The sequence below is a fragment of the Carassius carassius genome, chromosome 2, assembly GCF_963082965.1.
Source record: "Carassius carassius chromosome 2, fCarCar2.1, whole genome shotgun sequence".
In the NCBI taxonomy this organism is placed as follows: domain Eukaryota; kingdom Metazoa; phylum Chordata; class Actinopteri; order Cypriniformes; family Cyprinidae; genus Carassius; species Carassius carassius.
Window position 1 is genome coordinate 15,194,426 of NC_081756.1, and position 27,821 is coordinate 15,222,246.

General features: G+C 37.4%; 1 protein-coding gene across 1 annotated transcript in view; it reads left to right on the forward strand.

The window, feature by feature from the left end:
• The window catches only part of LOC132104086 (arrestin red cell), a 45,329-nt gene that overhangs the window by 9,509 nt on the left and 7,999 nt on the right, over positions 1-27,821 (forward strand). The window contains exons 2-3 of the mRNA XM_059509305.1: positions 19,348-19,378; positions 27,483-27,543. Coding sequence (XP_059365288.1) covers positions 19,348-19,378; positions 27,483-27,543 — 92 coding nt within the window. The remainder of the gene's footprint in view (positions 1-19,347; positions 19,379-27,482; positions 27,544-27,821) is intronic.

The window sequence follows — 27,821 nt, forward strand, 5'->3', positions numbered from 1 at the left end:
ACATCAGTCAACTCATTAATATTGTCAGATGGTGCATGAAAAACAGACCAGTCCGTGCACTCAAAACATCCTTGTAGGGCCAATATACCATCCTCATTCCATACCTGGACTGTCCGTGATTCTGTGCCTCTCCTTCGCAGCACAGTCTTATATGTTGGAAACAGGTGCACCACGCTGTGGTCAGAGGAGCCCAGAGGGGACTCAGCAACGGATCTGTACGCTCCTCGTATGGATCCATAACATAAGTCAAGAGTCTTATTTCCTCGAGTGTGACAAGTGATGTACTGATGAAAATGGCTAAATGTTTTGCTGCAGTTACTGCGGTTAAAATCACCCATTACAAGACATGGGGCATCAGGTGAGATGGACTGAAGTCTTTGCAACACAGAGAACAATACCTCATTTGCGTTTTTAAAGTTAGCCTTAGGGTGAATATACACAACCGACAAAAACACTTGAGGAAATTCCCTTGGCAAATAATATGGTCTCACCGAAATTGTCAATAGCTCAATGTCCGGTAGGCAAATTTTCTCCCGAACAGTCACATTATTACACCATCTTGGGTTAATATAAAAACATACTCCACCTCCCTGCCGCTTCCCAGTCGTACATGGGTCATGATCAAGACGTATTGGTACCCCGAATCCATCAATGTCGGTCGTAGGATCCATGTCTGCGGCCGTCAGCCACGTCTCAGTGAAGGCTAAAACACACGCATCTCTGAACTCCCGTGTGTGAGATACTCGTGCTTGCAGTTCATCCACCTTGTTTTTCAGTGATTGAACATTTGCCAGGACTATTGAAGGTAGAGGCAGACGTCTCTTCCTTGTTAGGATTCTCACGCGCTGTCGCACGCTGCCTTTTTTGCCTCTTTTACGTGTCTTTCTTCTGGTCCTGCCATCTTCTCCAGGACTAAAAAGCTGGCAATTATTGTAAGCCATAATGTCCTTAAACAGGGGGGAATTTGCAAGTTGCCTCGACATCAAGCTGCCTGTGTTTAGTTCAAGGAGACGATCTCGGGTGTATTGAATCCGGTTCGGAAATGTTCCAGCAGCAGAGTGGAATAAAAGTATTAAAACCAGCAATGATATCCCCATCTTCCTTCGAGACATCACGGAACAATATTAAATTGTAATTGAATTGTATTGTATTAAAAAGTAGAAAAATAAAAGAACTGCAAACAAACCAAGAGAAGTACTCCAACACTACTCCAACACTCATGAACACAATTACACTCAACTGCAAACACCTGTTGCAAGTCGCCACGTGTGCAGCGCCAATATGCTAATTTTTTGAGAAGGACCTGTATGTTGTGGGCTTATATGTGCCGAATATGGCCACTCTTGCAAAATCTAAAGCTTACACTACATTTTACATTTTATGATGAAAATATGTACTCGCTGCCACGATGCAGGATGTTTTGGGTGGTTTCCAGAAAGTTTTTAATCATTTTAACAAGTTGCTATACAGTTACTAGGGTGTTCTGGGTGGTTGCTTAATGCATACTGGCTGAAATCAAAAAATATTTTGCTCTCTACTAGATACAGTGCATATCCCTCCTTCAATGTAAAGAGTATACCTCAGTTTTGAGGCAAACGCTTACCTGAAGAGGATAGCACAACTCAAAGCCTTTCAAAGTATACTCCCATTTGATAATGTGCTCAAACTCAGGTGGTTGACACATGCACACTAAAGAGTTTCCAGTGTCTGTGCTATTTTTCAGGCATTAGGAGCAATTAAAAATGTAAAAGCCAAAGAACGTCAAATTATTTTTTATCATCGTGCCAGTAAATTGCAGTTCTATACTTGTAAAACGTACTTAATTAAAATAATATTATACTTTTACGTCATTAGCTGCAGAATTTGCACTATCATCCATGTGGTTAGGGGTTTGAACGAGGCACGAGGAGTACTAATAGTGTTTCTTGTCTTAGCAAGCACATATAATGATATAAACAGTCTGACTTTCTCTAAAGATAGCTGAATTGCATTTTTTTTTCTATAGTCATGGGAAGTGGTCTAGAAAAATAACATTTACACTCCGAGCACCTCAGCAGTGGAAAAATTAGCGATCTGCAGCTGGGTTCCGTTTTTTTTCCCCCCTTCATTATATTGCTGTTTTAATTAGGAAATTGCTCGTACTTGACCTCTATATCTTTTTCCAAATAACTTTTACTTTGCTCTAGATGTGTGCTGTTGAAAGTAAGAGGGACGAGCTCTTTACAATAGGCTGTAATTCCTTGCTCTGCGACGTCACTCGGTTAGCATAGTATCCTGTAAATTGTCCGCGTGTGTAAACGCCTGACAGGTGATTCTAACCAGACATCCTTGGTACTTCCCTTGGCTCCATCCTAAGACAACAGAGAGATTGATTAAGTCTCTCTCACACACACACACACACACACACACACACACACACACACGTTTACTATCTCCATCCATTACTGTGTCTGTTTTTCTCACTGCTGGATCCACTCCCATGGTTTGGTCTTGAATTTCTATTTTGCATTTCAGACATTTGCATGTTCACTTACATTTCTTGTTTTTACTGCACACATGCCATGGGATGTGAGTGTCTACTTGTTTGTCATGTGGGAGGATTTGTTTGCAGTATTGATGAGCTTATTAGGGCTTTGTTAAGCATTTCCTGATTCTTGTCTTTAGGACAAGGAAATGATTCTGATCACTTGTTTTAATTTATAAATCGTTAGAAAGTTATTATCAAAATCAGATGGGTCATCAGGAATATAAAGTACTATATAGGGAATCGGACAGCGTTACTTTTACTGCCATATGGAAAACCAGGGACATTTTTTTTCCAATTAATTTGTGATTTTTAGTTATATTAGTATGATTATTAATGATTACTGTATAATATAGGATGTTTTATAATGATTTAGGGTTAGGGTTATTTCCACTTTCCACACATAATGCACTTAAATCTCTGAATGCAGCAATAATAATAATAATGATGATGATAATAATGAAATAATAATATGCATTATTGTTTATAATTATAATAATAACAAAAATCTTGTTGCTGTTAATAATAATAACAACATTTTAATGTGTCATAATTTCATCACTTTCGTTATAATATTTATTTATATAATATAATATAGGGCTTGGCGTTATTGCAAAACTATTTGAAAATATAACAATACATTTACAACAAAACATTGCTTTATTTAATGCTTTGTCAAGATGCTGTACCTCAGAACTGTATAAATTAAACACTGATAAAAACAATAATAATATCATTATTGTGCACAATAATGTAATTTCTTCAAATTAAATCAAACTTTTATTTGAGATGTATGCTGTGAAGGTTATTAATACATCTGACCGCAGTGCGTTTCAAACCTTGTGTAGTTTTTTCTGCTTCTCTAAGACAAAGCTTTTATAGCTAATCATGTTACAGACCTGATATCAATTAGCTTAATTAATCACTAGATGTTCTCCCAGCTGAATCTTTTCAAAACTGCTTGCTTTTTTAGCCATTTGTTGCCCCCGTGCCAACTTTTTTGAGACCTGTAGCAGGCATTAAATTTTAAATGAGCTAATTAAGTGGATAAAAGTGTAAAATTTCTCAGTTTAAACATTTGCTACGTTATCTATGTTCTATTGTGAATAAAATATTGGCTCATGTGATTTGAAATTCCTTTAGTTTTCATTTTATTAAAATTCAAAAAACGTCCCAACTTTTCCGGAATTCGGGTTGTATATTTAATAAAGGCTGCATATTGTTCAACAGCAGAAAGAAACTTCTGCAAGTCTGGAACAACTTGAGAGTAGTAAGTAAATAATGACAGAGCTTTCATTTCTTTAGACAAGCAGCATCAAGGGCCAGAGTGTGATGTTGTGTCTAAATCTTCATTTTTTGTGTATGCGTGATTTGATTGAGATGAACAGTAATAGTAGAAGTACTCCCCTCCTCACAGGCAGGGATGTTGCTTTAATTTATGGGCCCAGGACAAAATGATAAGGAATACAAGGTTTGGGACAGGCTTTTCCTGAAAGTAGCATGGCTTACACTGGCTTTAGGAATATATTTCCATACAAAAGGGTGTGAAATGTTTTTCATACCATATTTGCAAGTTTTGCTGTTTTCCTTGTCCTATCTTGAGCTAGAAAAGCATGCAAACACACACACAGAGTCAGCAGGCAACAGGATCACACGTGTCGCATGTTCAGGATCGCATGTTCAGGAAGGCAGCGAATGCATGACCCGTACCTTTCTCATCTATACACTCACATTGCTTGTGTGTGTGTGTGTGTTTATGTACATGCATCTTTCCCAACAGTTTTGCTGTTTCATTAAGAATTTTATGAACTATGATCATTTGGATATTTCCCTGGAGTTTGCGCGTGTGTGTGTGTGTGTCTGTGCGCGTTATTCATGTCGGTACATGTGAGAATGCTCTTTTATGAAGTTACTTCACTTAAGGACATATTTAATGAGATTATGCCTGAAAAGGTTTTGGATTTTTTATCATGTGTTAATTTTAAAAAAATCTTATATAATATGACTTGCTGTGTTTATTAATATTTTTTTTTTATTGTATTTATATGATATTTGTATTTTTGTAATTGTATTTTTGCCATGGAAATAGTTTTGAGTGCTGACATGGCATTAAATAAAATAATCTGAATCTGTCAGTACATGTGTTAGGACAAGACCTTCGCGTTACCCTGATGTTGTTACGGAGTGTGTTTCTGAGAGGGAAGCTTCAGGATGATACAGAATGACTTTATTACGTGAAATTTGTTAAATTGTGTTCTCATAACTCATGACAGTTTTGTTTTTTACTGACACTTATAAATCATTGTACAAGCCAGACGTGGAACTGAGGAAGCTGAGACCCGCAGACAGCAGCTTGCTGATTCAGTGTCACCTTGCACTAACTAATAGAGTCCACTTCCTGTTTGTTTTGTTTTTAGTGGTAGAGGCCATTTTCAAACTAAAATGTCTGATGTATTTGTGGAAACTATTAACCGATATGCAGGATGCAAGTGACTTGAGCAAATAAAATCAAGGACATCCAAGTGCTTTAAAGCAAGTCTAGTAATGATGAAGGTAATATAAGAGCAAGATTGATTTTTCCATTTTATATCATTATGTACTAAAATATATTACTTACATTACCCCTTAAATGACTTGTGTTGTTTGGCAGAAATATGAAAAGGAAATTAATTCCCCCTGGCAGGTGTGGCAAGCTGATTTTGGACATCGCAGGAATAAATGGTGTCTGGCTAATAGCTGGACTGTAATTTTATAATCTTATAAATGTTATCCTTGCATTATCCTCTTCTGGGCCTGGTTCTGTACTTTGCATACTAAATATCCTCCTCATTTTGCATGACTGAAGTACATTTACATTTAATCATTTAGCAGAGGCTTTTATCCAAAGCAACTTACAAATGAGGAGAATAGAAGCAATCAAAGCCAACAAAAGGGCAATAATATGTGAGTGCTGTGACAAAGTCTCGGTTACCCTGGTAGATAAAATAGAAAAAGAAAAGGGAACACTTTAGTAGCGTGTTGATTCAGTGTGTTATGTAAGACCCTCTCTCTCTCTCTCTCTCTCTCTCTCTCTCTCTCGTTGCATGTGTGAGAAACACCGTGCTCTCAGCAAAGCGATGGCGAGTCATGCGCCTTCACACTAGAGTTTACGTTATGCCAAATACAGGTGTGCTGCGCATCCATTGGGATGAATTGATTGACAGATCGCTTAATGGAGAGTGAAACTCTGAAGTGTTCAGCGATTGAAAATAAATCTATAACAAACTTGTAATAAGCCTCCAACTCAAGCCTCCAGTTTGCAATATATAGTGGCATAACGGACTGTTTTTTGTACATTAAAAATAACTGGAAGTGAATGACACTGGAAGCATTGAACATTTGTTATAAATGGCCACACCCGCTCGCTCTTATGGGTGGATATTATATGAACACCACAAAAATGAATTGATGTTAGTGATGTGAAAAAGATTTTAACAGCTGAATGTGCAAGTTAAAGGAAGTTCCTTTGTGTTTCTTTCTTTCTTTTTTTCTCATCCTGTTGCTTGAACCTTTGACAGTCTCCGTGAGTGCTCTGTCCTTCAAAATGAAGGCTCTGTCTCTCTGTCTGTCTGTCTGTCTCTATTCTGATGCTTTTGCAGAACATACTGCATGTGTATATATGTCTATGTGCAACCCATATCTCAAACCCTTGATGCTTTCTCACACCTACACAATAAGAACAGGAAATGTGCAGGCTGAATAAAGGAAGTGTGACCACCACATGATTAGGCAAAGGCTCTGACTCCACTCCTCTCCTCCTTCCTCTCTCGCTCATGCGCTGTCCTTTTGTCTTCAACTCTTTTTTTTTTTTTTACGTTTTTCTTTCCTAATAGTGTTTTTGCAATTCTCTTCCCCCTCATATTTCAGATTCCTCTGCACTTTTTTGCTGAGCTGTTTAATATTCAAGTCTACCGTTAATCACTATCATACAGTTCCTTCATTTTAACGTAAAAGTCCCCAACCGTGTTTGTTTGAAGTCTTCTTTTAATTGTGTTTTTTTTTATTAAAGCTATATTAGAAAAGGTTTAAAAAGTTTCAACTCAAATTATTCCCTTTTTTTATTGAAACATTATCCTCATTCCTTTATTTACTTATTTACATGCTTTTTTATGTGACTACATGTAATATGATTTAATTGGAAAGGTGGGTTTATTATTCTCTCATTTCCTGACAAATTAAACTATTTATGATGATCGTACCTATAGAGTTCACATGGAAGAGGGTCAGGTTTCTTCGGGCTGGAAAGAGAGGAAACCAGGATTAGGATATATGTGATGATTCTGCTAAAGTTCTTCCTCAAAATGATATGGGAACAGAATGGAGCGCTTTGATTAGCTGACATGTTATATGATCAACTTTTTAGCTCTAATATACTTCCCCCTTATATACTCTCACCAGGAGTGGGGCACTCTGTTTAAGGGAGCTCCAGTATCGAGAATCTCTTTTTTTGGTGTGTGTGTGTGTGTGCATGGCTGGATGTTTTTCTACATGTATTAACCTGCAAATGGTATGTATGGCAAGCTAATTTTGGACCTTGCAGTTCACAAGATGAAAATTTCCAGTGTTTTAGCAGAGTTATGTTCGTTGGGTACGACTGTTAACCTTCATGTGAGATTGTGCTGATGAAGTGTGTTATCTTTCATAAAAGTTGTGGTGTGATGCATGAGACAGCGCCTTCTTAGCATTGTTTTTCAGACCTTCATTTCTCAAGACTCATAAAATAAGAGAGCATAAAAGCAAGTTAAATATCTTGTCGTCTGTTTCCAATGTTCTCAGTTTTTTCGATTGTGGTGACTATAAAGATATCCTGAGAGAAAACAATACATTTTTTTTAGATGCACCACTATGATTTCCCTACTCACTCATTTTCAATCACTTTATGAGCTTCTTTATTTCTACTGCCAAAGTTACACCATCCATTTCACGGTTGATGGACTGTGGCATCTCAAAAGATTAGAGTTGGTCAACTGCTGAAGTGTGATGAATACAATATCATTTTGCTCATGGATTTCATTCAGTATCAGTTTATGCATTTTGATTCAAGTTAGTAACTGAACTCTCCTGAATTAAACATGAAATGAGGCTAACATGGCACAACAACAAGAATGTAACATTAGCACACTAGTTTGTGTAGTGTGAGTGGGTGCATAATGCATACAATTTCACATATTTTGTTCTTTTTTTGAGAAAAGTCTCTTATGCTCACCAAGGCTACATTTATTTGATTAAAATTAAAAATGGTAATACTATGAAATATTATTACAATTAAAAAAAAAGTTTTCTATGTTTATCTGCTTACCCACAGGGCATCCAAGATGTAGGTGACTTTGTTTCTTCAGTAGAACACAAACAGAGATTTTTAACACAAACCGTCGCAGTCTCTCAGACTTTTAACTGATGTGAATGGGAATCATGTCTAAAACATACAAAAAAAAACATACACAGACAAAACCAAAATAAACCCCGCAGCTCGTGAAGATACATTGGTGTGTAAAGACACAAAACCATCGGTCCGTGCAAGAAACTGAACAGTACTGATATTGTATATTAACTTTGATTCACGCAGTGTCCGAAGTGTTAGAATTCTCCTGAGTGCATTCTCAAGCAGGCACGTGAAGCGGCGGCTTATTCTTCCTTCTTCTTCTTCCTTCTTCCTTCTTATTCTTATTCTTCCTTCTTCTTCTTTTACAGTGAATCGCAGACTTATAAGTGCATTACCATCACCTATCTCTCAAATGGACCATTAACACTCTATCTACGATCTCAGTTAGGAGTGTCAATGGTCTAGTTGGGAGATGGGTGATGGTAATGCACTTATAAGTCTGCGATCTCACACACCTGCTTGAGAATGCACTCAGGACAGTTCAAACACTTCCGATATTGTGTGAATAGGAGGTAAAAAAAACTCTATAAATACTGTTCAGTTTCTTGAACAGACTGATCATTTTGTGTCTTTACACATCAATGTATCGTCATGAGCCGCAGGGTTTAATTTGGTTTTGTTTTGTTTTTTTAGTTTTTTTTTTATTTGTATGTTTTAGCTGTTATTCCCATCCACTTGCATTATAAGACTGAGAGACTGCAACGGTTTGAGCTAAAAATCTCTGTTTGTGTTCTACAGAAGAAAGTCACCTACATCTTAGATGCCCTGGGGGTAAGCAGATAAACATCAAATTTTTATTTTTGGGTGAACTATCCCTTAAAGTTCACTATTTAAAATATAACATGTAAGTCTTTATTTTTATTTTTATTTTTATCAGGGTGCCAAGGAATGTTAATCATTCGAAAGATTAAAGAATCGTATGTCATTTTTCCAGTGTTATCATTTCCATAATTGTTCTGTTTCCTGCAGCTTTGTTTTTAGGGGTTCCTCCTGGTTGACAAGAATGATGTTTCAACTTGATGTTTGTTGATTTGTATTTGTAATGAGGAGATAAATTATGGCGTTTAGACTGTCAGGAAAGGAAGAAGGTTCATTTATACTTATGTATTTGCAAATGAGATTATTCTGTATTCTGTGAATTGCATGATTGAATGATGCAACGTACAACCAAGAGATGTAGTTCTGTAGGCCTTATTAATATATACGTGTTTGCATATAACAGTCTGTTCCGCAGTTATCTGACATTTGACAGGCTGTATATTATGAGCCATTTATAGTTTAATGATGACCTCCATCCAATCATTTATTTATTAATAGCTTATTCTCTATTACTGGCCTTGTACTTGCACTAGTCCAGATACTTTCTCAGGCAAATGCTGATGGAGCTGTTGTCTTTTTCTTTCTCACCCTGTGTCTTCATTCCATTCTTCTGTTTGTTTTTCTTCTCCTTCAGATGCTTCACATAGAGGAAGTCTGTGGACGTTGCCTTTTTGGCTCAATGTCATACACGAGCACAAGCACTACCGCACACGCAGTCTGTGACGCATGAGCCATTTCTGATCCTGAAAGCTGAAGTAGATCTTTCTCAGTCAGCAATTACCAGTGTCCTGTGCTGTCAGCTTCTCTGGCACCCTGATTTCTCACTTTAGTGTTTTTATGGCCTGATGGAGCTTCCATAATAACTTTGAGTAGCACCTGAGAGACTAAATGTTCAGAAACCGTGTTTAAAAACACCCGTAAGCTGATTTATCCTAGCCATGAAGTGGTTTATGAAAGCACATAAATAGACTAAAAACAGGAACAGAGAACACGGTCGTGCAATTTAGCACTTCCTACTTTTGTCTCATTGCATTTTTGATGTGTAGTTTTTAGCCATTTTGCCTTTATGAATTTATTCAGTGTTTCAAAGGATGGGGTCCTGAACAGTGCTATGTTTGAGATCTGGACATTCCTATTGAATTAGACTGTTGTGGGTCGTGACCCATATTGAAATACCAGTCTGATCTAAATGTCCTGATGTACATCATGTGAGTTAATCACCTATGTTTGTGTTAATGTTTATTGGTGAGTGTGTGTCTAGCCGGTCACTGCGCTGGACAAACGCACAATCCTTGACAATGACGCATGCTGTAATCTGCCGAAACAATAGGCAGAATTCAGTGGGTGATTTGGTATTAAGTCTTGGGTTTAGCCTCTGGCCGTACAGAAAATTGACAGCCAGTAATGTGGGAAACGCACACAGTTCTCAGATCTTGCCTTGGATTTGCACAACAAAATTCTTTAAACGTATCCATAATCTTGTTCATAAACAGCAACCAGCCCTGCAGTGTTTATAGCCTGTGGCATCCTGATTACACTGGACACTTCATTATTTACTAGCTTACAATTACAGCATTAGTCAAAGCAGGCACTGTTATGTAAGGTGAAGTGTCTTTTTTTTTAATACTTTCTTTTATTGCAGTTTAATATTGAGAACTATTATAGAGGGCTTGCATTGCAACTCAGAAATAATATGAATCAATTAACAGTTCACTCAGATTAGGAACTTAAATCACTTTTCATTTCAACAAATGCACTATTTTTATTTCAAACTGTTCTTAAAAAAAATGTTAAATTGCTAATTGCTGTTTTTTCAATGTGCTAAATGGTACGCATTAAACAGTAGAATCTAACATTGTCACATGACCTCACTATTGTGTATTTATTTATTGACTCCCTCAATTTATTTTTCACTTTTTATTTTTTCGTTGTTAATGATCTTATTTGATGAACTAAATAAATAATAAAAATAAAACTCCAATTCGATATAAAACTGTTTTAGCGTTCGGCCGTACAATCAAATAACAAAGAAAGAGATGATAAAATACAGTCTGTTCATTTCACACTCTGCTCACAGTCCTTGAAGGTGCCTGGTCGGGCTTGTCTCCTCTGTGTATGTGTCCCCTCTGTAACAGGCTCTGTTGTCAGATCTGTAGGGGCTTGGGTCCTTTTTTGGAATGATGTCATCGATGTGATTCTGTCAGCATCCATCTTGGCCTCTGATTGGCTGAGGGTGAATTGAAGAGATTTGAGGAGAGAAAAGGAAAAGTAACAGAACAGATTAAAAGATCAGAGTGAGCACAGGTCTCCACTTTAAGTGTTTGTACTTATAAATATATATAAAAAAGGGTGTTTTAAATAAAACACCCTTTGTTGTAGCATTAGGTCAGTTCAAAGGATATGTCTTTTACATTTTACATTTGAATGAGGGTACAGGAACTATTCACTGCCCCTGTGTGAGAGTAAGTAAATTTGTGTTCTATCACTAATATTTGCATTCCTGCAGAGCGGAGATACGTAGACTTGTGCATATTTGTGTATGTTTCTTTGATGTGTTCGTAAATGGCTGCCAGTAACTAGGATGGGACCAGCAGAATCATCCATCAGGATTTCAGAAAATAAAGTGATGTGATGAGCAGTGTGTGTTTTATATATATATTCATATATTTGCTTGAAGGTAAATATTCAGCCTGACACGTGGCAACCATTAAACGTTGAGATAAATCTTTTTCTTTAAAAAATTGTTTCTTTTTTGGACAGAGGTGGCTACCATGCTACTATAGTTTTATAGTATTAACTGTGGTATTTTGGCAGTTATGGTTAACCCAGGCTGTATTTATTTGATCAAAATTATAGTAAATGATAAAAATATGAATTTTTATTTATTTATTATATTAGTCATATATATTAGTCTTCAGTGTCACATGATCCTTCAGAAATCATTCTTATACGCTGATTTGTTGCTGCTTAAAACTTTTCTACTTGATTTATTATTGGTAATGTTGAAAAAGTTGCATTTAAATTTTTTATTACGATTCTATGATGAATAGAAAGTTCACAAGAACAGTATTTATTTGAAACTAACAGCTTATTATAAATGCATTTACTATCACTTTGGATGAATTTAATGCATCCTAAATAAAAATAGTAATTTCTTAAATAAATACATAAATCTTACTGACCCCAGACTTCAGAATGGTAGTGTGTATATGTATATGCATAAAGATACACATATCAATATAAGTATATGTAAATGCATATGTATTTATATACGTGTGTGTGATAGTTATTTTTTGCAAGCACATAATAAGCCAGTTTTTCTCTCCCCATTCACACTGCCTAATGTTCTTTCTCTCCAATTTGCGGTCACTGTCTTTTTTTCTTTTTTTAACAAATGCATGCTCTGTACTTTGTGTGTGGCGTCTTGAACTTTATGTCTCATTCTGTTGTCTTGGCAACTCAAGAAAGCTCATCGGGCTGCTATGGTAACTGAATGCAGCATATTTAGGTAAGTGTGCAGCTTAACTGGTGATTAAAGTGGATAAAAAGCCGGATTGTGGCTTTCGTATGGGCTCCTTTCAATTAACCCCTTGTGCTGCGGGCCCCGTTTTCTGTTCTATGTGATGAAGAACTGTCTGGATCTGATGTGGTTTATGAGTGCTTTTGAGCTTCTATATAAAGCCTGTGGTTGCATATAGAAACACAGACGGAGGTGTGAATGTGTTTGATGCATGTGGCTTTGGCAGCTGCCCCAGACCTGTTTACAGGTTATGCAGTATTAATAAGATCTATTCATTAGAGAGCACTGGTCAGGTGCTGACTGTAAAGCTGCTTTAAACTTTCATCACTCGAGAGTAAAGGAGAGGAGGGTTTGCGCTTGATGAGGTCGATATAGGAAAGAAAAAAATGAAATTAGTTATTAGATTGAGACAGAGAAATGAGGTTTTATAAATTCAATACGTATAGTTACAATTTAGGTATAAAATATTTCTTGTTCTACAGACCTACTCTAACATTTGAGACATGGACATATACAATGTATAATCAGTTCATTTAAAATCCTTATATTCGCTAAATAGCGAATTAAATGAAGAAAAAACATTCATAATTGAGTAAAAACTTTGTAGCATTTTCAGTAATTATCAAAACTTTGATTTTGATTATTTGTTGAATAATAAAACTCATGGATCAAAGCTCTAGTTCTCACTGAGAAGGCCTTTATTAACCACAGAGCACAAAATGAGCTGAACGGATTCCCCTCGCTGTTGCCCTGAAAACAACTCGACTTTTTCATCTTTTCATTGTGATTTCTCTCTGAAGGACTACTTGACTGAAGAGCAAGCGGCGAGGCTGAATTTGCAGCAGCCACAAGTATTCAGTCTCACGTGCTTCAGAAATCATTCTAATATGTTGATTAGTTGTGCTGCTTTGTTTAAACTTCTTTGTTGAATAGGAATCATCAAAATCATTTATTTGAAATAGTCTTTTGAAACGTTTAATATGTTTACTGTCACTTTTCATAAATTGTCATCAATTTAATTTATCCTTGCTGAATAAAAGTATTAATTTCCTGACCCTAAACTTCTGAAAGGCATGCAGTTCACCAGACTAACTGTAGAATGTTAACAGATGTCAAACGACTCGCAAACACATATATCACAACCAGAAATGCAACTTCGGAGCCCTTTTGTTTTAATCTATTATGAGATGCACTCTGTAGTTGAGAAGCTCACTATGTGTTACTGGCATACAGGCTAATAGATTTGCACTTGTGTCAGTGAGCTGAATGAGAAAGTCCCCATGCGAGCATTGTGGGTGAATTTGGATCTTTGTGTTATTTTGATAAATGTGGCATCCCAGGAGCAGACATTCATTTGTACTTGTCATTACAGAACTTCACAAGTTTGTGTGCGTGTTTGGCACCTACAGGCGTATTGTTTGATGTTCTTTGAGTCTGATTTGAGCTGGGGTTCTTGACTGAAAAGGATAGGGTCAACAGTGTCCATCCATCTCTCTCCTGCTCTCTCTCGCTCTCTCGCTCTCTCTCTCTCTCTCTAACGCGCACACACGCACACACACACACACACACACACACGGAGAGAGAGAGAAAAAGCCTATCAGTGCCAGACCAAGGCAGGAGCTCTACAAGTCTTGCTCATAATATTCCTCTTCACAGACATTTGTGGCACTTGTGAATGTTCAAGTGGCTTGAACATTGTGTGTGTGTGTGTGTGTGTGTGTGTGTGTGTGTGTGTGTGTGTGTGTGTGTGTGTGTGTGTGTGTGTGTGTGTGTGTGTTTACTGACACACTTTGAGTGACTTGTCTGTGTGGTCCTGTGTGGAGAGGTAATGACCGCATGCCACTTCCAGTTCAGAATGCTAATTAGGGCTGCACAAGTAATCAAATTTCTAATTGCAATTACAATTATGGATGTCACAATTACGAATTTGTTCAAAGCGGCAAATAATCGTTTAAAGTCCACTTATGTTATTCTGCATGCTTAAGATGCATTTTTTTCTTTGTACATGTTATCTTAAAGGTACAATAGGTGATTGTCTTCAGAATTTTTTTTGTTATACTGGTTGAAAGTCTCTTCACATCCCGATAGCAATCATTAAGTTAAGTGGTTAAAAGTGTTTTGAATAGCTACCTACCTGCCTGTCAACATATGTAGATGCATACCTCTGTGCATTAGCGCATTCACGCACGCTGTGCAGACAGAGCTAAAATGGCAGACAAACATCAACAACCCGGTTTTCCTTCCTGGTATTGTAGTACTTTTTTGTACTTTATTGTAGTTTTCTCGCTGGTTAATGACACATGATGTAGCCCAGCGGTTCCCAATTTCCAACTCGAGCTACATGAATTAACTGTGTTCCAATCGATCCCTACACCGTGTTCATTGCTCTCTACTCCCTGAGCAAGGGTTTACTTCACTTCGGAACATGGACTGGAATTGGGAACTGCTGATGTAGCCTACTGTAGTAATGTTGTCTCTGGAATTCTGGTGTGTGAACATAAATGCATTTGGGGGCGTGGCTTTGGCGGGCGATTGCAGGGAGGGTAGGACATTCGCTTTCAGTGCTATCAGGCTAATGTTAGCAAGATCTCCTATTGCATCTATAAGGGTTTTTACCATTATTTTAGTTTTAGTATAACCTTATAATACCATTCATATATTTACCTTTTTATAATTTAAAGCAGAAACCAATCCGATGTATAGTTGACATTTGAGGCTTAATACTATAGAAAAGCACTAAAAGGTTTTCAGCTAGTTAATTTTCATATAACAATACGGCATGCAGTTGCATCAAACAGTGGTATTAACATCACTCAATGTAAATTGTGATATTCGTAATTTATAATCACAATTACAATTTCAAGGAAATAATAGACAATTAGGATTTTTGTCTTAATCAGCCCTAATGCAAATGCGTGTGATTTGATGCGATTGCTATCAGTTCAAAGCAGCTCTCTGAACTCTTTTTGTGAGAAGACGCAATGTTTCAGTAAAGTTAGTAGTTACAAAAAGAAAACAAGGAAGTCAATCAGTATAGAAAAAGCTATGTATCAGCAAGCCCATTTTAATTCATCACACTGAACTATGCATTGTAGGTTTATTTTTTAAGTCCACTTTTAATGACCATGATGAACGATTTGGGGACCATGATATATATTTTTTTAATTCGTTTTGCTAGTAAAAAAAAAAATCATATGTATTTAGGACGCATCTACTACTGAATGACTGTCAGTGGAAAAAAGATGCTTTTGTCTCCTTAATGACGTAGTTACAGCATCTCCCGTCAGCGGCCAGCGGGACTATGCTATGCAGTTAAACTCTGATGACCCCTTGGAGAAAAGGCTGTTTAAAGAGGTTTGGAGTGGGATGCATAGATGACATAATGAAGTGAGGGATGGTGATTCAGAAAGCAAGAGAGGGAGCATGACTCTTTTAAAAAAAAAAAAAAAAAAAAAAAGAAGGGAAATGAATAAAAAGGGAGAAAGCACATGCTGTTATTTCTCCGTCATTGGAAACAGATGGTGCTCTGGGACACCGCTCCTCTCAGAGCAGGGTGAGACTATTTCCTCTCATATGCTGTCCTTCTGACATCATTACGGACACCCCCAGATTTCAGATTTCACTCAAGCTCACTCCTCATTGAGCTTGTGGAGTGTGAAGTGGACACATATAATAAACGGTGTATTGTTTTGAGCGGTCAGAGGGTGTGTTTGGTTTCCATCTTCCTGTGCTTCATGAAGGTTCGGCCGCTCCTGACCGGGTGTGTTGTCAGCTCCTGCTGAGAGTGAGCTTTCTCTCATCCCTTTTCCTGATTTTTCAGCATTTATTTTTCTCAGTATTAATAAAAGTACACTATATTTTTTATGGAAAGTAACAGGTCGGATAAGTTTGCAGTTGTTTTGCATGAAATATTTGAGGGCTGGGGATGATAACCTCTGCAGTATTTCAAATAACAAGAGATGCATTGAGCAATACAAAACCTCACTTTCCACATGTGTTTGCTTAGTTTTGTTATTTATGCAATAACAGTGGCTATAACCTTTCCATCCTTTATTACTCTCAAGATCGTGATATTTCCGTGTACACGTTTTTCTGTTTTAACCTGAAGCATGACCCATGTGAATTGTATAAAATAGAGGGGGAAAAAAATCAGCATTTTCAAGTACATTTTAAATCTGTTTATCACATGCATGGATACTGTAGGTTTTGACAGCATTGCACAATCTTCCGGCGTAATATATTTGTCATATATATAATATCATTTAACAAATCTGTTGTTAACGAGAGGTTTTTAATATTTTGTTTTATTATTATTATTCATAAATATTTTATTTTACAGTTGTATTATTGTGATAGTTATATATTTCTTTATTGATGTGTTAATTACATGTTCTACTAAAGAAAGTGATATAGGTTTTGGTACGACTTGAGTAAATAACAGAGGTGGGTGGTAACGAGTTACATTTACCTCGTTACATTTACTTGAGTAATTTTTTGGGGTAACTAATACTTTTCGGAGTATATTTAAAGATGGGTACTTTATACTCTTACTTGAGTAAATTTTGGGGGAAAAATCTGTACTTTTACTTCGTTACTGTGGGCGACGCTCCTCTCGTTACTTTATCTTAATGCAATAAATGTTATAAATGCTTCAGTTTATTCCAAACGCGCCGTCTACTTTTCACTGGGAAATGAGCGATGCCCATTCGCGAATGATTCATTCTTTTGAGTCAATTCTGTTCAAAGGCTTGATCAAACCAATTGGCAAACGAGTGAATTGGTTCATGAATCAGTTTGAATGAGTCGTTCAGTTCCCTGCCGCACGCGCTGAGCGTCTGAAGTGATTCACTCGGAGTTGTAACGTTTAACATCAGCAGCGTTGAAAATGGGACTATGGAACTGCACTGAATTGAAAGCAAATCTGCAAAGGCTATTATTTGCTAGCGATGGAGATCCTTATTAGATGAACACCGCGTGTGCTGTCTACTGTTTAACAGGTAATAACTTGGGCTACATTCGATTACAGTACATGATACCACTGTGACATTAGTTTGTTGTACGTGTGTGGCTTATAACAGAGGGGAGTCAATTTGAATGCAGCTTCCAAAAGACAAAAAATAGCCTATTAAGATTTTATTAATTTTAATACATTCACACCGGCGTGAGTACGTTCAGCAATTCATATCATCATCAGCTGCTAAATTCAGATCTGTGATCGCTTGCTGGCGCTGAGCCAGAGATAGATGCGTTTATACAGTGCTGCGCATTATAACAAATCACACATGATTCCTTTGAGCTTATTAAAGCATTGGCCAATCAGAGGCGTTCAGATGAGTCATCGCTGAAATGCCGGTGCTTCCTTCACTCGCTCAATGACTGAATAGCTCTTTCTGGCGAATTCTCTCGTCAGAAACAACAAAGTGCAGATGTGTGAACCAATCTTTAATTAAGATATTGATTTCACAGTGTTAACAGTTTCAGTGATTTTAATGGGAGTTTCTGAGAGTGATTGAAATCTAGACTGTCAGTGAAAATGATCTTTAATAATGTAAATGTTATTTGCTCTCTTTCTGAACAATGAAAGATTAGTAGCAATATTGATATCACATTAACTTTCAATGTTAAATTCACATTTAATATAAAGTCAGTCGTATTAAAAATATGTTATGGCATGACACCTATATCTGTTACTGAAGTAAACAGACAGGGTTTTAAAATAAATTACATAAATTGGATTAAAGGCTGATGAAATATATACTTTTATACACGCACACATACATTACATACATTTTATCTATATATCTAAATAAAAATAGGCTCAGTATATATGACCCAAAGTAACTAGTAACTAACTACTTGAGTAGATTTTTTTATCCGATACTCTTTTACTCTTACTCAAGTAACTATTCAAGACTAGTACTTTTACTTTTACTTGAGTAGATATTTCTAGAAGTACTTTTACTTTTACTTGAGTACAGTTTTTGGGTACTCTACCCACCTCTGGTAAATAATGACAGACTATTAATTTAACCCTATATTGCTTTTTATTTGCCTTCTCTTCATACTCTTTTTGTCTTCCCTTTATGTTTTAGCCACTCTTTCATGTTCTGTCTCTGTCTATTTCATATTTTCCCACATTCAGATGAGTCACTGACACCAGCAGTCTCTTTTGTGAGCTCTCGAACTCTCTTGTTCATTCTCTTTTGCTCTGCCTTTAGCTGGGCAGCTGCGTTTATCCCATTCTTCCTTTGTCCATCTCCGCCTGAGTCTCTTTCCTTTCCTTTTGTCTAGCTTCTTTCTGTTTGCAGCCTCTTTGGTTTGTCAGTTTTTCATCATTTCTTTCTTTGTCATGCTTCTGCCCTCTCTGTCCCTCCTCTCATCTTCCGTCTCTCGGTCTCAGGGAAAAATGAGGCTCATTCTTTATGAGACTTTGTATGTTTGCCAATGTAAGCACAGATAATATTTGACTAATTACATTGGTTAACCACAGGTGCTCACTGGTTTTCATATTTCCTATGTCTTTAAGCCTTATAATGATGGATACGGGATCTTAATGCAACTGCTAATGGCAGGTGATCTGAGAATATTTCTTACTGCCCATGAAAGTGATTTTATTTTAGTTTTTTTAATCCCCCATCATGTCACTTTCATTCAGGGCTTATAATCAGAATTATAATAATTGTTTAATTTTCCATTTCAAATTAGTTAATAGTTTTTATTTTTATTTCTTTATTTTTTATTTTATCTTTGGATAATTTCTAGGTTTATGTTTTTATCATAATTTTTTTTTATTTCTTCCCTTTATAAAACATTGCTGAATTTTTTTTTTTTTTTTTTTTTAGTTCAAACTGTGTATTAGTTCCCGATAATGTTATTGGCTGACACATTCCACACATTCACACAAGCTTCATTCTGAATACAAAGCCTTTCTGATTTACTAGATGTGGCATTGCATTGCCCTGGTCTTTCTGAAAACCCCTATGGAGCTTCATTTCATATGGAAATGTGCATGCTGCTAAAGACATCGGTTTTAATGGCGTTCTCTCTTTCCTCTCATGACAGAGTCTTCAAGAAGTCCAGCCCCAACTGCAAGGTAAGACTCTCCAGAGTATGTTACGAGGTATAAGGTGGGCTCTTCAGAGCTCTCAGTGGACCTCTTCCTTCCCTTTCCTGTCTCTCTCTTGCTTCTCCTTCCTCATTTTCTATCCATCTCTCTTAGTGTTTCTCTTCCTGTTCACTTCTTTAAGCTAATTTTAATTGCCTTAAGTGTGTCTTTTAAACTCTTTTTTTTTTTTTATTTGGCTGTTTGTTTGCTTTTGTCTTTTCATTCTTCTTTTGACTATTTCTTCATCAGTACAGTGTTGGTTATCGCAGCATTATTTCCACTACAATCTCTTTCACTCGGCTTGCATTCTGGCTATTTCCACTCAGCTGCTGCCATCCTACCTTATCTCTATCCCCTCATCCAGTGGTGCAAAAAGTGGGTATGGTGGGGCACCAAAGCGATGGTTAATTTTTTTTTTTTTTATAAGAAAAGTTATATATATATTTATATTAAAATTTATATATAAAATATATATATTAATTTTAGAGGACTAACAGGCGCTAATGCCCTCATAATCTTCCATCATAGAATTTAGACATAGAAGGGTAATATCGCGAGTGGGCGAGGCGCCGTGAGCGCTGAGTGAGCAGCTGTAACGTTGTCGTTGAAACTCGAAAAAGGTGGATAAAACAAAAAACCTATCGGGGGCTAAAAATAGAAAAAGAAAGAGGGAAAAGGAGATGGCATGTCAAGGGATGCGACAGAAGCTAAATAAGTGGATGGTGAAAGGCAACAGGTAGGATTTAAAATGTGACTTCTATGCTTGGAGGCTTGCAAATACATTTGCTAACACTGGGAATGTAGCAGACAGAATATGTAGATATCTTAGAATATGCAAAACCGAGGTTGCTGAGGTGAAAACTGAAAGGTAGCATCTGGAAAACAACTTTGATATCTCTGGTTTACCGTGGAATCATGCGTAGATTTGCTATCAAACTTGGAGGCTTGCAAATATTACTGCGGTCAAGCCAGCCGCCAAGTAGAAAAGCACGGTCAATCTAGCTGCCACGTTATTTCTGGGGTCGCGTATAAACTGTGTATTACGGTAAAACCGTCAGAAAACTGATCTGAATGCAGTGCTCTTCCAGCGAATGCTACTTTTTTCCCCCCACTGTCTGTTTTCCGTTACTGTCTGATGCTGAATACCAAAATAAAAACCCTCTAATACTCGTATTACAAAATAAGAACAATAATATATGCTTGCTGCATCTCTACATTCGAAAAGCTAAAAAAATATAAGTTCTAGATTGCACAGACTGGTTCCACCTCAGACAGAAAGTACAGAGTCAGCTGCATGCTGCTGCGTCTACTTTCAAAAATCTATAAAAATAAAAGTTATAGATTGCACAGACCACTTTCACCTCAAATTGAGAGCACATCTTGCCACAATGTCAGCTGCATCGTTTCAAGATAGTCTGATGTGGAATTACAAAATAAGAGCCTCCCAAATCTCATAAACAAGCTGCTGCATCTCTACTTTCAAAAATCTACAAAAATAAAAGTTATAGATTGCACAGACCATTTTCACCTCAGATTGAGAGTACACCTTGCCACAATCTCAGCTGCATCGTTTCAGGACAGTCTGACGTGGAATTACAAAATAAGAGCCTCCCAAATCTCATAAATAAGATGCTGCATCTCTACTTTCAAAAATATATATTATAAAAGGTTATAGATTGCATAGGCCACTTTCACCTCAGATTGAGAGTACACCTTTCCACAATGTCAGCTGCATAGTTTCAGGACAGTCTGATGTGTAATTACAAAATAAGAGCCTCCCAAATCTCATAAACAAGCTGCTGCATCTCTACTTTCAAAAATCTATAAAAATAAAAGTTATAGATTGAACAGACCACTTTCACCTCAGATTGAGAGTGCACCTTGCCACAATCTCAGCTGCATCGTTTCAGAACAGTCTGATGTGGAATTACAAAATAAGAGCCTCCCAAATCTCATAAATAAGATGCTGCATCTCTACTTTCAAAAATATATATTAAAAAAGGTTATAGATTGCATAGGCCACTTTCACCTCAGATTGAGAGTACACCTTTCCACAATGTCAGCTGCATAGTTTCAGGACAGTCTGATGTGTAATTACAAAATGAGAGCCTGCCAAATCTCATAAATTACCTCCTGCATCTCTACTTTCAAAAATATATTTAAAAAAAAGTTATAGATTGCACAGGCCACTTTCACCTCAGATTGAGAGTACACCTTTCCACAATGTCAGCTTCATCGTTTCAGGACAGTCTGATGTGGAATTACAAAATAAGGTCCTCCCAAATCTCATAAACAAGATGCTGCATCTAAACATTAAAAAATCTATAAAAATAAAAGTTATAGATTGCACAGACCGCTTTCACCTCAGATTGAGAGTACACCTTGCCACAATGTCAGCTTCATCGTTTCAGGACAGTCTGATGTGGAATTACAAAATAAGAGCCTCCCAAATCTCATAAATAAGATGCTGCATCTCTACTTTCAAAAATATATATTAAAAAAGGTTATAGATTGCATAGGCCACTTTCACCTCAGATTGAGAGTACACCTTTCCACAATGTCAGCTGCATAGTTTCAGGACAGTCTGATGTGTAATTACAAAATAAGAGCCTTCCAAATCTCATAAACAAGATGCTGCCTCTATACATTAAAAAATCTATAAAAATAAAAGTTATCGATTGCACAGACCACTTTCACCTCAGATTGAGAGTACACCTTGCCACAATGTCAGCTGCATCGGTTCAGGACTGCCTGATTTTTTATTACAAAATAAGAGCCTCCCAAATCTCATAAACAAGTTGATGCATCTCTATTTGAAAAAATGTATAAAAATAAAGTTCTAGATTTGCACAGCCCAGTTCCACATCAGATTGAGAGTACACCTTGCCACAGTGTCAGTTGTGTCATTTCAGGACTGTTCGATGTGGAATTACAAATAAAAGCCCCCTAACTTTTATATACAGGTGCATCTCAATCAATTAGAATGATGTGTGAAAGTTTATTTTTTCTAGTAATTCAACTCAAATTGTGAAACTCGGGTATTAAATAAATTCAATGCACACAGACTGAAGTAGTTTACATCTTGTCTTCTTTTAATTGTGATGGTTTTGGCTCACATGTAACAAAAACCCACTGTGACGAGTGGGGCAGGTCCGAGAGCCATGGGAACGGAGCGAAGCCGGTGAAGTTAATGAGAATGAGAGACACCTGTACCACTTACCGGTCTCGAGTCCCACGGAAGAGCTCCGGACGGATAATGGGAGGAGTACGACATTGAAGGACGAGAGAGGACCAGGCCTGGGTTTTATTTTGTTTGTGCGAGACAGTCGTTCGTGAGGGCGGTGGGCTGGAGTGAGTTGCCAGGGGGGCATCAGTCTCGTGAGAACACTTGTGGACTACTGTCGCACTGTTTTGTTTATTTAATTATTACAGTTTTATTTGAATGTTCACCGGTTACCGCCTCCTCCTTCCCAACTTACAAATGTTCTTACACCCATCAATTCACTCTATCAACAAATTATTACAAACACAATATTACAAACATTCATTGCCAAAGAAGCTGGCTGTTCACATAGTGCTGTATCCAAGCATGTTAACAGAAAGTTGAGGGGAAGGAAAAAGTGTGGAAAAAAATAACAACCAACCGAGAGAACTGCAGCCTTAAGAGGATTGTTAAGCAAAATCGATTCAAGAATTTGAGTTAACTTCACAAGGAATGGACTGAGGCTGGGGTCAAGTCATCAAGAGCCACCACACACAGACGTGTCAAGGAATTTGCTGAAACATGGACAATGTCAGAGGAGTCTTACCCGGGCTAAGGAGAAGAAAAAGTGGACTGTTGCCCAGTGGTTAAAAAGTCCTCTTTTCAGATGAGAGCAAATTTTGTATTTCATTTGGAAACCAAGACCCTAGAGTCTAAAGTAAGGGTGGAGAAGCTTATACCCCAAAGTGATTGAAATCTGCTGGTGTTGGTTCATTGTGTTTTTTGAAAACCAAAGACATGGCACCCGTTTACCAAGAAATTTTGGAGCATTTCATGCTTCCTTCTGCTGACCAGCTTTTTGAAGATGCTGATTTCATTTTCCAGCAGGATTTGGCACCTGCCCACACTGCCAAAAGCACCAAAAGTTGGTTAAATGGTGTTGGTCAAGACACCTTTATTTATATAGTGCTTTAAACATAAAAGATTGTCAAAGCAATTGAACAACATTAATTAGGAAAACGGTGTGTCAATAATGTAAAATGACAGTTAAAGGCAGTTCATCATTGAATTCAGTGATGTCATCATTCAGCTCAGTGCAGTTCTTGTAGTAAATTAAGTGTCCCCAAATAAGCAAACCAAAGGGGGCACCGGCAAGGAACCAAAACTTCATCGGACAGAATGGAGAAGAAACCTTGGGAGAACCCAGGCTCAGTCGGGGGGCCAGTTCTCCTCTGACCCGATGAAGCCAGCAGTTCAATTACAGGCTGCAGCAAGTCAGATTGTGCAGAAGAATCATCGGTTTCCTGTGGTCTTGTCCCAGTGCTCGTCGAAGATAAGGTCTTTACAGGGGATCTGTCTCTGTGGCTCATCTAGTTGATCTGGTCTCCGTTGTCTCGCAGGGCTGTAGAGGTCCTTTCTAGGTGCTAATCCTCCATCTGTCTGGATACTGACTGGATGCGGGTGACCGTCTGATCTGGATAAAGACTGGATCTGGTGGCTACGGTGACCTCAGAATAAGAGCGAAACAGACTAATATTAGCGTAGATGCCATTCAAATACTGAGGTGCTAAACCATTCAGGGCTTTATAAGTAATGAGCAAGATTTTAAAATGTATACAATGTTTGATAGGAAGCCAGTGCAGTGTTGACAGAACCGTGCTAATATGATCATAGTTCCTGGTTCTATTAAGAACTATTAAGAACTCTAGCTGCATTAGCATCTAGGACTAGCTGAAGTTTGTTTATTAGGCGTGCAGAACAACCACCCAATAAAGCATTACAATAATCTAACCTTGAGGTCATAAACGCATGGAATAACATTTCAGCATTTGATATTGAGAGGATAGGCTGTAATTTAGATATATTTTTGAGATGGAAAAATGCAGTTTTACAAATGATAGAAATGTGTTTTTTTTAAGAAAAGATTGCTATCTAATAGCACACCTAGGTTCCTAACGGATGACGAAGAATTAACAGAGCAGCCATCAAGTCTTAGACAGCGTTATAGGCTATTACATGCAGAGTTTTTAGGTCCTATAATTAACACCACCTTTTTAAATCGTCTATGCATTCCGTTTTTTTTTTAATTGGTATGTTTCGCCGGGCAGTGAAGAAATATAGAGCTGAGTATCATCAGCATAACAGTTAAAGCTAACACCGTGTTTCCTGATGATATCTTCCAAGGGTAACATGTAAAGCGTGAAGAGTCATGGCCCTAGTACTGAGCCTTGAGTTTCTCCATACTGCACTTGTGATTAATATGATACCTCTTCATTCAATGCTACGAATTGATGGCGGTCATATAAGTACGATTTAAACCATGCTAATGCACTTCCATTAATGCCAAGAAAGTTTTCTAGTCTATGCAAAAGAATGTTGTGGTCAATAGTGTCGAACGCAGCACTAAAATCCAATAGCACAAATAGAGAGATACAACCACAATCAGATGATAAGAGCAGGTCATTTGTCTCCGTACTATGATACCTTTTCTAGTATATTGCAGAGAAAATGGAGATTCGAGATTGGTGTATAATTAACTAGTTCTCAACTTTGGGATCAAGTTGTGGTTTTTTGATGAGAGGCTTAATAACAGCCAGTCTAAAGGTTCTGGGGACATACCCTGATGGCAATGAGGAATTAATAATAGTCACAAGAGGATCTATGACTTCTTGAAGCACCTCTTCTAGAAGCTTAGTTTTTTTGAATAGGGTCTAACATACATGTTGTTGGTTTAGATTATTTAACAAGGTTATACAATTCTTCCTATCCTATAGCAGAGAATGAATGGAACTGTTCCTCAGGGGATCTATAGTGCAGTGTCTGATGCGATACTGTAGCTGAAGGCTGCATTGTTACAATTTTATCTCTAATAGTATCGATCTTAGAAGTAAAGTAGTTCATAAAGTCATTACTGCTGTGATGTTGGGAAATGTCAACACAGTGTGCTTGACTTCCCAGCAAAATCACAAGACCTGAACCCCATAGAGAATCAACAGGGTATTGTCAAGAGGAAAATGAGAAACCAAAAAAATGCAGATAAGCTGAAGGCCACTGTCAGAGAAACCTGGGCTTCCATTCCACCTCAGCAGTGCCACAAACTGATCACCTCCATGCCATAACGAATTAAGGCAGTAAGTAAAGCAAAAGGAGCCCCTACCATTTATTGAGTACATGTACAGTAAAGGAAAATAAAGAAGACCAACAATTCACAATTTTTCTTTTTATTGTTCTTAAGTATAATAATTTGTTGAGATTGGTGGGAATTGGTGGGTTTTTGTTAAATTTGAAAATCATCACAATTAAAAGGACCAAAGACTTAAACTACTTCAGTTTGTGTGCACTGAATTTAATTACAATAAACAAGTTTCACAATTAGAGTTAAATTACTGAAAAAAATGAACTTTTCCATGAAATTCTAATTTATTGAGATTCACCTTTTATATGAAAGTTGGGGGGGGGGTGGCTCTTATTTTGTAATTCCACATCAGACTGTCCTGAAACGATGCAGCTGAGATTGTGGCAAGGTGTACTCTCAATCTGAGTTGAAAGTGGTCTGTGCAATCTATAACTTTTATTTTTATAGATTTTTGAAAGTAGACGCAGCAGCTTGTTTATGAAATTTGGGAGGCGCTTATTTTGTAATTCCACATCAGACTATCTTGAAACGATGCAGCTGACATTGTGGCAAGGTGTACTCTCAATCTGAGGTGAAAGTGGCCTGTGCAATCTATAACTTTTTTTTAATATATATTTTTGAAAGTAGAGATGCAGCAGCTTATTTATGAGATTTGGGAGGCTCTTATTTTGTAATTCCACATAAATAGCTATAAATAGCACGTAAAACAAACAGGTTTTCAGCTAATATATGTTTCTGTTGATGCATGCGCATTCTGGATTCCCAGACATAAAAAACGTGGACAAACCATGCACTCAAGTTCAATGTGACTGCCTTATGTTGGAATATGAGCAGTCATTTATTCCGTATTCACCCAGGTGCTAAAAGCGCGCGCGCACAGATGAGACCTGATCAGCACATGTAGATATGTGTTTAAACTAAACTCGTCAGTTTAAACATTTAAGAGCCAGAGGACGCAAGCTCGCGCGCGCAGTGTGAGGATTTGTGAATGCGCTCATCCGAAGCGCGCAAACCCGCACCTCAGAACGCACGCAAATATAAGCTCTCTCTGAAGTATTGTATTTAAATGGACAAATGAACACAAAAATTGTCCAAATGCCCATCTTGATAAGTATGCTACAGCAGACATAGCCGGCTGAAAGTAGGCCTACTGGATCAGTGCATTCTCTTAAAGTGACAGTCTTTAAATTAATCGAACAGCAACAACAGAGAAATCACTCACTGCTCTTGATTAAAAAGCTTTTGTAACTTTAATAAAGAACAATCTTTAATTTATACAGTCAAATATGCGATGCTGTTTTACATTTGATTACTTTATTCAATTTCTGTACCTAAAAACTAATGCTAGACCTCCCTAAAAAAATATGGTATATATGTGTACATATACCATATAATTATGGTAGGTTTACAGTGGCTGTCTGATATACTTTAAAATAAACATTTATTATTTCAAGCCCATACATAATGATGATGTCCGACAATTATTTATTTAGAAGTGGGGGTGGGGGCGCCAAAATATTTTGCTGCATACCCCTCTAACACTGGATAGTTGCGCCCCTGCCCTCATCTCATCTCTCGCTTTTATTCTCTATAATGGAAAGCGTTTTGCATGTGGAGGATGAGTTTCAACATCATGCCATCTAGAAGAGTTGTCTTCAGGGAGGGAGTAGATCATCTTGGGATGTTTGTTAAATTGTTTGAGTGCAAGTTCCTTGATGGAGGCACTGCATGCTTTTGTCTTTTACTCTTTCCAGCTCACAGTATACTTGGGGAAGAGGGACTTTGTGGATCATCTCGATCACGTGGACCCTGTAGGTAAGTCACATGGGAGTTCCCGCTCAAAACAACTTGGGAGATTTTGGTTGAAGCACTCGACTTCCTTTCATGTCTGAGCAGCATCAGTTAACTGTTGTTGAGGAGCTGTCTTTGAGGAGGCGGTTGAGGTTGAGGGACATAATGCTTGGTGCTTATACTTAACAACTAAAATATGATGTTTCGATGTTTCACTCATCACATTTGTGTGGGGAGATTAGCTCTGTCAGGAGTATTATATATTGTAACGGTAATCTTGAACAAGATAATTACAAGATAAT